This window comes from Corvus hawaiiensis, chromosome 4 (assembly GCF_020740725.1).
Source record: "Corvus hawaiiensis isolate bCorHaw1 chromosome 4, bCorHaw1.pri.cur, whole genome shotgun sequence".
Classification (NCBI taxonomy): Eukaryota; Metazoa; Chordata; class Aves; order Passeriformes; family Corvidae; genus Corvus; species Corvus hawaiiensis.
In genome coordinates, this window is record NC_063216.1 from 41164562 (window position 1) to 41176738 (window position 12177).

General features: G+C 36.3%; 1 protein-coding gene across 10 annotated transcripts in view; it reads right to left on the minus strand.

The window, feature by feature from the left end:
• The window catches only part of NAV3 (neuron navigator 3), a 531757-nt gene that overhangs the window by 94928 nt on the left and 424652 nt on the right, over nt 1-12177 (minus strand). For all 10 annotated transcript variants that reach the window (XM_048300218.1, XM_048300219.1, XM_048300217.1 and 7 more), the window contains one exon: nt 8715-8834. In XM_048300218.1, coding sequence (XP_048156175.1) covers nt 8715-8834 — 120 coding nt within the window. The remainder of the gene's footprint in view (nt 1-8714; nt 8835-12177) is intronic.

A 12177-nucleotide genomic window follows, 5' to 3' on the forward strand; every position in this document is an offset into this window, starting at 1 on the left:
CTGTCAGAAGATATGCAATACATAACAGTGTTTTCTGACTCTGTAGTTTCTTTTCCAGAAACTGATTGAAATCCTATCCATTTGAAATACCCTAATTTCACTTTTAAATCAGTGTACCTAGTGTCTGATAAAAAATTGCTGGGTATTTAAACATGAAAGAAACTAGCTTATACCAATAAGATTTGTTGCTAGATAAAACACTTTGAGGAATGACAAACACCTGTTCTAACAGTTACTGTAACTTCCCAGGGCAATGCAATTATTTCCAACACTACACAATGTATTTAAACTGCAGTAAAGCAATTTTTGCTTTCATGAATTACATACACCGCAGCTGATAGGGTTAGCAGCCATTTTACATTCTGTTCTACAGTATGAAACATAATAGAACATAATGCATTCAAAAGGAATAAAAGGGAAAGTTTAATACATCAGAAATTAAAGCTAATGCACACAGGTAAGAGATTAAAAGGTTTTTTATTAAGGTAAATTTAATTAGGTAAATCTGGTTTTAAAATCACATTCAAATAATGTATTTTAGATTATTTTAGATTATTCAGTCAACTAAGCAGGTTTGAATTATAAATATATTGTATCCTTTTGCAAAAAAAAACTTCTGTAGAATTCACTGAGGGTTGCACTCTTTAAATTCACACATCTGATCCTGCTTAAATTGTTATGACAATCTTTTGTTTACAAAGGAAATCTTTGAAGACTTAATATTTTAACAATTAGATACAGATGAGATTAGTGCTGTAACTTCAAAAGAAAACAAACTCCTAGCATATTGCTGCACCAAACATTTCCCTGTGTGGAGCTGAGGTTGTCACAAGGGGCTCAGAAGGGGCAGTAAGCCTGCACAATAGTGCTTGGAGAACAGATTGATGAGGGAGGCTTGTCTTTTCCTCTCTCCATCAAAAGAAGACTCAGCGGTGACATAGTTAAGATTTATAAGTAAAATGTTGATACAAGCGAATGGAGGGATTTTTTTTTTCCAAAAGGAAAGGTTAACACATGTTGTGCTCCACAGCAGGCAGCCTGCAGCACAGGGTATTCTGTGCACTGGCTGGCAGGTTTTCAGCCACATTTCCCAGCTTTCCCTTCACACTCTCTCTCTTTGAACATAGTCTTTAGCCAGTCTACAGTGTTCAAAGTCCATTTCTTTTTCAAGGAAAATAAAAGGCTCCCATGTTTTTTAACCTGCACAGCTTTAGATACATGCTTCTTTTATTTAATCATAGATAACGCATGACCAGGTTTCATCTGGATTCCAGCTATCTTTTTTTAACTGCCAATGATAAAGTTACCTTGCAACGCAATTTCAATTCCAAAATGTATTGAACATCACTGTTTTCCTGAAGGCCCAGGACAGAGTAGCACTGTTTTGCTCCAAGAGCAGCATATTGCAAAGGAAAAGGTCAAAACCTTTTAATTTTCCTCTTGTGCACTGTAAGCAGCCCTACAGCCTGAGCAGCAAAGTACACTCACACTTTAGATGTTTAGCTTAAATTTATTCTTCCTTTCACTTACCTATTTTTTTACACCTGTACAAAACAACAGCAAGTAGCTGACTGAACAGTTGATTTAACCCCTTTCTCATAACATCTCATGAGTATAAAAAGTGCATCATGATGGGGCTCTCCATTTTTAATTATTTCTCATTATTCTAGAGGTCTGCTGAATTTTCTAGATTCTAGAAGTTGCCAAATCCATCTTTTATTTAAAGGAAACTTATACCTATTAAATCCAAAGCAAAGGATTTTTATAGTATTAAAAAATAATCACTTTCCATGAAAGGGTTAATTAGAATATTCTTATAATTCATATGTTTAGTTTGACAAGCATGCAACTACCTCAGTCTGGAATGTAGCTATTAGAAAAACAGTTCTTTAAAAAAATTACTTAACTAAGAAAGAAGTATCCCTGAGGCAATTTAGAACAAAAGACAGCTTAGCAATCACCAGCTGCTTTATCTCCAATAATAAATCATCAAAATCAGTATTTTTATATACAGTTTTATGAGGCTTCTGTCTAAAATACTACGTGCTTGTTAATGTTAGAACTGTAATATCAATTGCACCTATTTTATTACAAGTTTCAATATGACTTTTTAAAATAGCCATGCAGGAGAATAAAATTACAGGATTTGTTTCCTCCAGCCATCAAACGAATCAAGACATTTTAAAGAAATTAATTTGTTTCTTGACCTCAGGACTCAAATATGTATCACATGGGAGAATCAAGTTCTTTTATTTTATATTTGAGCCTGGGGTATTTTGGTTAATGATTTAAATCTTGCTACCCATGTTTTGTTCTAACGCACTGAGGCAGTACAGAAGCTTTTGCTGGTAACAATGAAGTACAGTGGTGGACCAAAACGTTGCTGCTGCTGAAACTGTAAGCCAAGCCTTGGAAAGCTTTTATTAAATACTTTGATACTCTCTTCAGAAGTAGACTGCAATCAAAATAAGCCATCTACATTTTGCCTGGAGTATTAGAAATCTGTTAATAAAAGATAAAGTCCTGTCTCACTTCAAATAATTTTGAAGTATTAAACCAAATTTTGAAATAAGCAGAAGTAATGAACACCAATAGACTGCATGTCATTAATACCTAGCTCCACTCCATCCACTTTTAAAAAGTACATTTATGAGAGTATTATATGTGTCATCTGTAAAGAGCCAGCCTTAGGTTCAATGAACCCACAGCAAATTATATACTCAGCTCATTTTGCATCACATGAGAATATAATTGCCTTGTATTCCTGCAAAAGTTTAAAAACTTATTTCTGTTAATTCCTCTTTAACCTAAACTGAAAACTAGTTGTCCCTCTTTCTTCCACTTAGTAAAAATTTTAAAAAGAGAAAGCTTAATTTGTGGTTTGCAGCGTGGTCTTGTTTTAAGGTAAATATCTGCCATTCACATTTGCCTTTTCTGAGTGTAATTTTTTAATGTAAGCTGGGTGCAAAAATGTGTGTCTCCAGACATGATGTTGCAGGATCATGACAGTTTAACATATTAATGACAGCATGCTAACATTGCAGTTTCTTTATGTCACTGATATTAATATAGTATCTAAACCTGAAACCACACAGCTGGTGTATGTTTCCATTTTTGGTTTGTGGTTCTATGGGCAATTACAGTAGATGTTTAATGCAAGTAAGGAAGGGTGAACTTCACAAAATGAGATCAAAGTCCAGTTTCTTTGCTTATTTTTTGTTGTCCAAATCCTGACTTTTGAAAGCATGACCAGAAACAAATTGTACTAATTCAAATAACATTCTTTCTAAATTAATATTGTTGCACAAAATCATATTACTGAAAAATTTATTTCTCATTATGCTTTTGAAAATAAGGAATTCATCCTCAAATAATTCTGAATACTTAACAACATAATGAGCCAAAACACCAGGAGTGCTCCTTTTGACACAAATTATTCTGCCCTTCATGCATGGATACCTACATGTTTATGCTTTAGGTACTTAAATTTAGCATCCATACATTGCAGAAACAATAAAAGCTGAGATACACATTGAAATAGATACTTCTAACTAGTAACTTTCTTGATAGCCTAGCAGATGCCAAGATGAGGAAAGATTTACACCAGAGACTATGAAAATGCAGCATCATTTGAGAATAATAAAAATGTAAATGGTGGGAAATGTTAACAGCAACAGCTGTGAAAAGAAATTACGGAAGATTAAAAGTATAGAAGAGAACAATAATAGTAAAAACACTTTAAAATTTAAATTGCTTCACAAGAGAGATTCTATCATTATGGCTTCTATAGGTATTTGAATAGTAACTGCAAAACCAGTGAGGTATAGATATTTAGAATTATTTCAATATCGTAAGAACTTACTAATAATGTAAAATCACAATCAAGAAAATGATAGCAAATCACACAGCTATATGAACCATGCTGACTTTCAGGTCTACAATGACTTTTTTAGACTGTGAGCAGAGTAACAGTCGCAGGCATACTGAGTGGTGAAGGCAGATGAAAAGATACTGGAAGCCTCCATATACAGTGCAGTTTTACAGCAAAACTCAGTATTTCCCAAGAAAGTCTTGAACAGCAAGAAGAAGGTATATCTGCTTTCATGTTTTATTATTTATATCTTCATATCTGTGGGGTGGATATTTGTATTTATTGCCATAGACACAGGTCCCCAGTGTTGGAGAGACCTGACATGCTGGCAGACAAAGGAAAGGGTAGAGGGCTGAATGCGTGCACACAGTGAATGGCTCAATATTGTGGCATATACATTTCCTTCACCCATAGCAAATCCTGCTCTGCAACCAGAAGCAGTAAACTGAACAGGTAAGAGTTGCATAGTCCCATCAATACCAAACTAGAGACACATAGCAGAAAGCACAGTATTAGTACAGTGATGAAATACACATTACACAGAATCATCCAGATAGAAAGGCAAAACGTAAAGTATGCCCTGCCATTTAGCAACATCCCAATGGGGTAAATTCCAAATGACAGCAGAAATTTCAATGTGCTTCTAGAAACGTAAGGTATGAGAACAGGCATTCTATTCCATTTGGATTTTAAGTTACTGTTCATGTCTCAGCCTTTTCTAATATGACCAACCCTATGAAACAGAGCTCCCAGTTCAATGCCTATGTGAACTCTGGAAAAATTCCTTTTTCAAAAGCACAATATTCCAACTCAAGGCTCATCTACTCAGACAAACACCAGAAGACGACTTATAGTCATTCATGCAGGAAGTTAGTTAATAAACTACAGGCAAAATCTGGAATTATTTTATTATAATTAATAATGTATTATGGTGATTATGGTTTGGCTGAGAACAAACAGGCCAAGCCTGAGCTAGTCTGAGATAGCTGCCAAATCTTCTGCACATGTGACAGATGGCGGAAGCATTTGAGAGACTCCTTATGCATAGGAACTCTCAATTACTGGGGCTCAGATTCAATGCAACAGCAAAGTAGCTGAAGTGGGTCATGATAGCAGCACACTAAGCAGCATAAACTTTAAAGCTTTGGATTTCATCCAAAGAAAAGGTAAAAAAGAAAGAATACTGCATTCAAGGGATGTGAGGTGAAAGTGGTTGTACAACATCTGTTGACTGACGAAGGTGAAGAAAACTGTGGTTTGTGACACACTGCATTAAATTTTGCAGGTATAGGGAGTGGAAGGACAATGCTTGAGCTAAGTGGAGCTGTATTTCCTTCTAATAGGGCTTACTTTAAACTTCCCTAACAGTTTTCATGAACATCACAGGGTGGTTTGGAAATATTACAACTTACTTTGCAATAAACCTTTTTCTTCTGAATAATTAATTTTGTGTGCTTATATCTAATCTCTTTTGGCTCATCTTACTTTGAAGAAGGTTTTGAACTCCAAGAATGTTCCTCAACTACTCCCTCTAGAAGTCCCAGGAGGCAAATGCTAGAGTGTAGAGGAAGTAGACAGGACAAAAAATGAAATGAAGTGTCATATCATACCACTGAGAACTCCCTTAGCCATATCCCATGTTATATCAGATGCAGAAAATCCATCTTGCTCTCTGACTAATTTCTTATGGTAACTGAAGCAAGGTAAATTGGAAGGAATAACCATTTATTAACAAAAAAAAAAAAAAAAAAAAGAAACAACTGTTGACATCTGATGCTGCCAGTGTCTCTTCAGCCTTTACAATTCCTTCCCCAGAACAAGCAAGTTTGCTGTAGTACTTTCTGCACCAATGTGCTTTACAGAGCAGCATGCAAGCGAAGCTTAAGCCTTGATTTATGCTGAATTCATGAATTTAACTTTTTATGAAGTTGTTCAAAGAGCAGTTTAATGTTATTATCGGGATGAGCTCTCTCAGACTACGTTTCCACATGGAGAGCCTTCAAACCTTTGCTTTTTGGCAAGATGTGGAGATGCAGGTGCTATCTGAACCAATTTAGAGTGTGATCAAACCGGGGACCTGCTTGTCTTTTTACGTTATCCATGAAATGAGAATCAGTCTGAAAGTATAAATTTACCAGAAATTGCATTACCCTTAGAGATATCAGCCCTCATCTCTAAAGAATATTGTACTGCCAGCTCATAAAGAGAAAAAGTTTTAAAATATAAGCAGAAGCTACAATTTGTCAGAGAAAACCCAGGTTGAGTTTTCATGAATATGGGACTGCTGTCAGCAAAAAATGCTGTCTCTAGTAATGGACAAAATGCCAAATTTCTCTCCTGCTTGCTAATGTAAATCAGATATTTGCAGCATATAATTTATTTCCTGCCTGAAAAGAGATGCCAGCAGAGTCCTTTACAACAGAAAGGCAAGGGCAGATCATGCCAATTATGAAAAAGTTTTATACTAACAATGCCACAGAGAAAATGTGTATGTCCTTCATGTATCTACAGGGATGAAAGAGAGGAGAATAATCCTCTTTCACAGAAGGTCATCATACCAGTGGCAAGGCATACCTTGAAGCTATGACACAAACCCTACTATTTTTTGTTCAGAGTAGAAAAAAAAAGCTGTAAAAGGCTACGTGAGATTAGATGAAATCTTAGGACCAAAATTTACCCTACCAAAGTCTCAGCAATCTCTACTACTTTTTCTACCTGATGTCACATCGAATGTGGCACACATCATTGAAGATCATGATAAACAATTTTTTTCTAACTAACGCAGGTTTTTTTGCAACCAGTTTTGGTAAGCATGTGTTTTATTATCATCAGAACTCATAAAAATATTTATATTTTACACTTCCTAAAAAACTTCTGCTTGTTCAAGGAATAACATACACTTATACATAAAAAAAACCCCCACCCTATGTCCACGAAGAACGATTAAGTTTGTAAAAATAAAGTATTGAAAGGTCAGGGAATGCCAGAATTGTCTGAATAGCAATAATTTAGATACCTCACGCCTGTGCATTGTGAACAAACCTTTTAATTAAATATTGACATAGTATGTTCCATAAAACCTCATTTAGAGGGTCTGGAAGAACACAAGAATCCAGCTTTCTTTCTTTGTGTAAGGAAAAGCAGTCATTACTCGAAGTAAGTTCTACTTCACATTTGTAGATGATAGACTCTGCAAAATACGTATGTACGTGCACACTGTACAGAACAAACATATACATTAACACAAATAAGCATCCAGTGTTTGAGTGGCATCTAGAACTTGAGGAATACTAAGAAAAAGTAAAAAATCCCTTATTTTGGACCTTTTTTTTTTTTTTTTTTTTTTTTTCCTCAGGGGAAATCTGCATGGTTCAAAACCTGGGTGTGAATATTGTGTGGTGGGAAGAGCTCTAATAACTTCACTCCCGGGGGAAAAAAAGAGAGAGACATAAAAACACGTGGGCACTAGTGACATTCTCTAATTACATGACTGCTAGCCTCTAAATTTTCCACCCTCTCTCTCACTTTGAGCGTAAGGTTCCTGTTCTCACATACAGATCTCCACAGAAGTCCCTCCTGCCCACATCTCATTTCTCATTTTCTCCTTCTGTTACTGCCTGAGTTCTATCCAAAGTATTTTCTTAAACGCCTACTATACGTGTTCTCTGGTCTTTGCATCATGTCAGTGCTTGCATTCCAAAGAACCTAGCTGTGTTCATTTGAATTTCTATCTAAAATAGGGTTTTTTCTGCAAGGTCAACAAATGCTCTGATGTCAGCTAAAGCAACCCTCTTTTTTAAGTAGCTAGTTCGCTAGATGAAAATTATGTTCTTTATCCTGATGCATTGCTTGCACTGTTTGACCAAGGCAGACTATTCCTGACTTATATTTTAATCAGAAAATGTGATAAGTGAAAATTATATCATACCTAGGTAAATATCCTAGAACTTCTTCAACTAATTTGCTGGGTTTATAAAACCAGAATCACTCCATGAACCTTTCCTCCCTTTGTGATAAATACTTCTTTTTTTTCCTAAAAGAAACTTAATTTTAAAAAGAGGGCACTCATATCGACTCCGTAAAATTTTAGACTGCCAAATTTCACAGCTGTTCCTTATCTCTGTGATGGTGTGACCAAAACCCCAGAGCTGACAGCTCCAAGTTCTGCAAAAGCTGGGTTATGAATTTTTATTTCTCAGATGTGGATAGAAGCCACGAATATGAATCTACTTTAAGCTTAAGGAAAAGAAACAGACATACTAGTGGGAGCATGTTTTTATGCTCACACCCATATATAACGGCAGGATGGAGTTGCTTCTTTTTTCACACTGCACAGACAATGGGATAGAACCCCAATTCTCACTTCTCACTACTTGCCAGTACTGCCTTCTTCTGATACTTGCAAAGGGCAAAACAGGTGAACAAGACTATGGTTCCACTTCCAGCCAAATCCAAATGCATGTTTTAAACCATGTCACCAGGGATATAAGCTGTCTGCTGCCTAGAGACCATGAGAATTTTCCACTTGCTCATCAATTGATAAGGCAACCTGTAAAAATCACATCCCATTTCAGAAGTTCAAGATTGCAAATAAGGTCTGGGCTTCTAAATATTTTCTCTTACATCTTCAACAAAAAGTTCTTCCTAAGTCTCCTTCCCATGTGAGGAATTTGCTTTTTTTCCCCTGCTCATTGTGGTATTTGCTATTTTGGGTGCTCAGAAACCTTGCAGCCTCAGAATCTTGCTTTCTCTTCCTATTCCTTATGTGATACTTTAGCAAGTATGAAGAATGTGAAATATTTATAAAGCTCAAATAGGTTTTTACTTAGCAAAGCACTGTTACCTGTCAGCATCCACAGTCACGTCATGAACCCCTCTCTGGATGACGTCTCGAGAGGCAGCGAGGTCTGGTATTCGGTTCAGACTTCTTGTATATAGGTTGAGTCCTCCATCTGTCATGTACCTGAAAATAAATTTGTGGTCAAACAGTGGGGAATGCAGCCATCTGGCAACCGTGTTTCACTCTAAAGTTAATGGTCTGTGAAATTCAAATGTTTAAGGTACAGGTTGTCTTACTAGATGGTAGACTGATACTAAATATTCCCATTTTATGTGCCCAGCACAGGGAGATTGGGTATCTGCCTGTTTTCTGGGATCATTTGCCTTTTACTATGATGTCTTACAGGCCACCTTCTTTTACTAAAATGTTTTTAGACAGAAGCCCTCAAGTATCTTCAAAAGCACATTTTAAATGCTGTGATTTTGCCAAAAAATAGCACCAGGTGCAAGAAACATCACTCCAGCTAAAAAAAAAAAAAAAAAAAAAAAAAATTAGCAGCATTTCTTTTTCCAAATGGGAACAGAAATTAGCAACCCAAATTCATAGTCCCTGCCGGAATGCAATTATTGAGATATAAAAGAGAAGATATCCACTGAAAACCTTACAATGATATTTTTCTGTATGTTCCTTTTGCTTGATTCCCACCACTTCACATTACAATGAATGTCTAAGGAATGAACCGGTGAGTATAGTGCTGCTTACTCACTAGAGAGCCACTAAAAGTTTGTGAACTAAAAGCACCAGCAATAATTACTAGAATGTCTACCTACAGTTTAGTTGTCTCTATGACAAATCTTGGAACTAATAATAGAGCAGCATCACAAGCCTGTCTTACTCTCAAGACCTGTCCATCATGCTCCCAAAGGATCTTTCATCAAACTGTCTTCACTCTTAGGCCCTTGTTCTTTATGTTTCCCTTTTGTATTTTTTAATAACTTTCATGTACCAACAAAGCATAAATTTATTTTTGAAGGGCCATGCACAGCACCAAACATAGAAGTGTACATATTCAGAAAAGAGTTTTCTATACCTCATAGAACCTACCCAAAATAAAATACAGACTTACTGAAATAGGCATAGTCCTAATGCTAGGTTGATGGCTAAAGTGATTTCCCAGAGTTTACTCACTTTAACAATCATCAAATTGTATAAATTCAATCTTTATCACAATCTCTCCTCCAGCCATGAAATGGTGGCACACAAACCCATCTTTCAATCCAAGCACACAAACATTTAACTTTAGTAACAGCATAAAATTCCAGGCAAAAACCAAGGCACACACACTACTGCTGCTCCAACTTTCTGTTGGCCCTCTCCCTGTGGTTCCTTATGGGATCAAATTTAATTGAAATCAACTGTGAAAGAGACCTGAGGGCCAATGGAGCAGTCTGGGAGCACCTGCCTCTGCCTCCATCTACGTGGTTCAGGGTGGGTGAACAGGTGCAGGCCTTGAGACCAAAGATGCAGCAGTGGAACCCTCTGTGATAGTTCCAGTTTGAGAAGGCATCATGTCTTGGGTGGCAATATGGATGAAGGCAACCTCAAGGCATTAAAACACAAAGGGTTCCTTTGATTATTTTTGACAAAACTCTGAGGCATTCAATGCATGGGTAAGATTTGGCCTGCAGTTCAGCAAAGGATTTCTGAAACCTTGGTATCTGGAGTTTGGAGAGGGTAACTTCACATTTGTTTTCAAAGGTAAATTAACAGTCACACTTACATACTATATTCATCTTTTTATTAAAGACAAAATTCAGACTTTTTTGACAGATAATTTCGCTAGCCTTGAATTATCCAGTAGATTCCACAGCTCTAGAATGGCATATTAAATTTAGCTGTGGCTTGAATGCAATCCAGACTGTATGGATTTTTTTCCTCTCTAAGTAAGGTCTGAATGGAGAGACTTAATAAGTGCAACAGGCCTTCCTTGCACTAATTTCTAATTACTGCTGCATTCTTGTCCCCCAAGTGTTTAAAGTAATTAAACTGATAGTGGAAGAGGCATAGAGGAGATAAGACTTTACATGCCTCGGTGAATCCTGAAATTTCAGAACTTATCAACTTGTTTTTAACATTTGCTGCGCCTAAAAACGTTAACTGAGCACAGAGCAACTTACTATCCATTGAGTTATCCTTATTAGAGATGCAAAGAAAAGTCACATAAGATGACTATATTCATCCTTTAATGTGATAAGCTAATTAATACAAATCATCAGGCACTGCAAAGGACTCCCTTTTTAAAAAAAATTGGAATAAAACCATGCATCTGTCAAAAGCAGCATTAATATTTCCTTTATGATAAGAGGTCCTCAGACATTAAAGTATCATATTTTCCATATGTATTTTCTCTTTTCTAGCACATATAAATATGGCATCCTACTTGACATAGGTGTTGTGGACAATGGTGTCAGCAGTGCTCCATACACAAAGCACTGAGACAGCAGACCAGGGAGATACAGGAATATGCTTTCTTTATAGTGAAGCTTCTTCTAGAGATCTATCTTTGGATGGTGCTTGAGATGAGACACTACTCCAAAGAGAGCTTTGATCACAGACTTAGATTTGCCTTTAGGAATGTGTCATACTCAATTTCTTCACCCACTGTTCTCTAATCATAGCTATACTTCAAACTAAGAGATTAGATTGACAGCAAGAATTCTAAAATTACAGAGTGAAGCAGGGTGGTGTGACATGACCATGTACTCTATGGAATGTCTATTCAACATCAGTCAGCAAGCAGCCTTGAGATGCCAACAGCAGCACTGAATAATAATTTAAGTATGAGTTAAACTGTAACATAGTTTTCCTTTCTTAATGATGTTCTATGAGTTCTAACATACACAGGACTAAACTGACTTGTGTTCCTAGATTGATATAAGACTTGTTGAACAGTGATTTGAAACACAGGGGATGCAGTACCTCAAAGTCAATCAACTGATTAAGCAAACAAAAATAAAAACTGTGATTCTTCCTCCTGGATCTATTAAGAGAGTAACTGGTCTAGTGTTTTACGAAAAGATATTATTACTGCTCAAATGATATGCACAGTTGAAAATCTGCAATAAAGGTCTATTACACCAACTATACTAGACAATATCTGAAGTGGAAACAGAGAAAGTCAGTGGTGTCAACAACAGCTTTTCATCAGATGGATCCAATGCCATACCTACCATCTCAAACAACACATAAAAATACCAAAAGAAGACCTATCCCAGGGAAACCAATGCAAAATGATGGTTCACCAGACAACCAGGAAATTACAGTAAGTAATACTGGAACTCAAAGTTCACAGCAAAGTAATTTTAATGTTAAAGGAGAAGAACAGAATTTGAAGGCAGCTGAGAGTATCACTGGCAGATTGGAGGTTTGGTTTTTTATACATATATTTAAATATTGCAACTATAACGTACCTTATACTTGTGTGCCTAAATTTTCAGAAAAATCCTTCTAAACAGTCATGCATTGG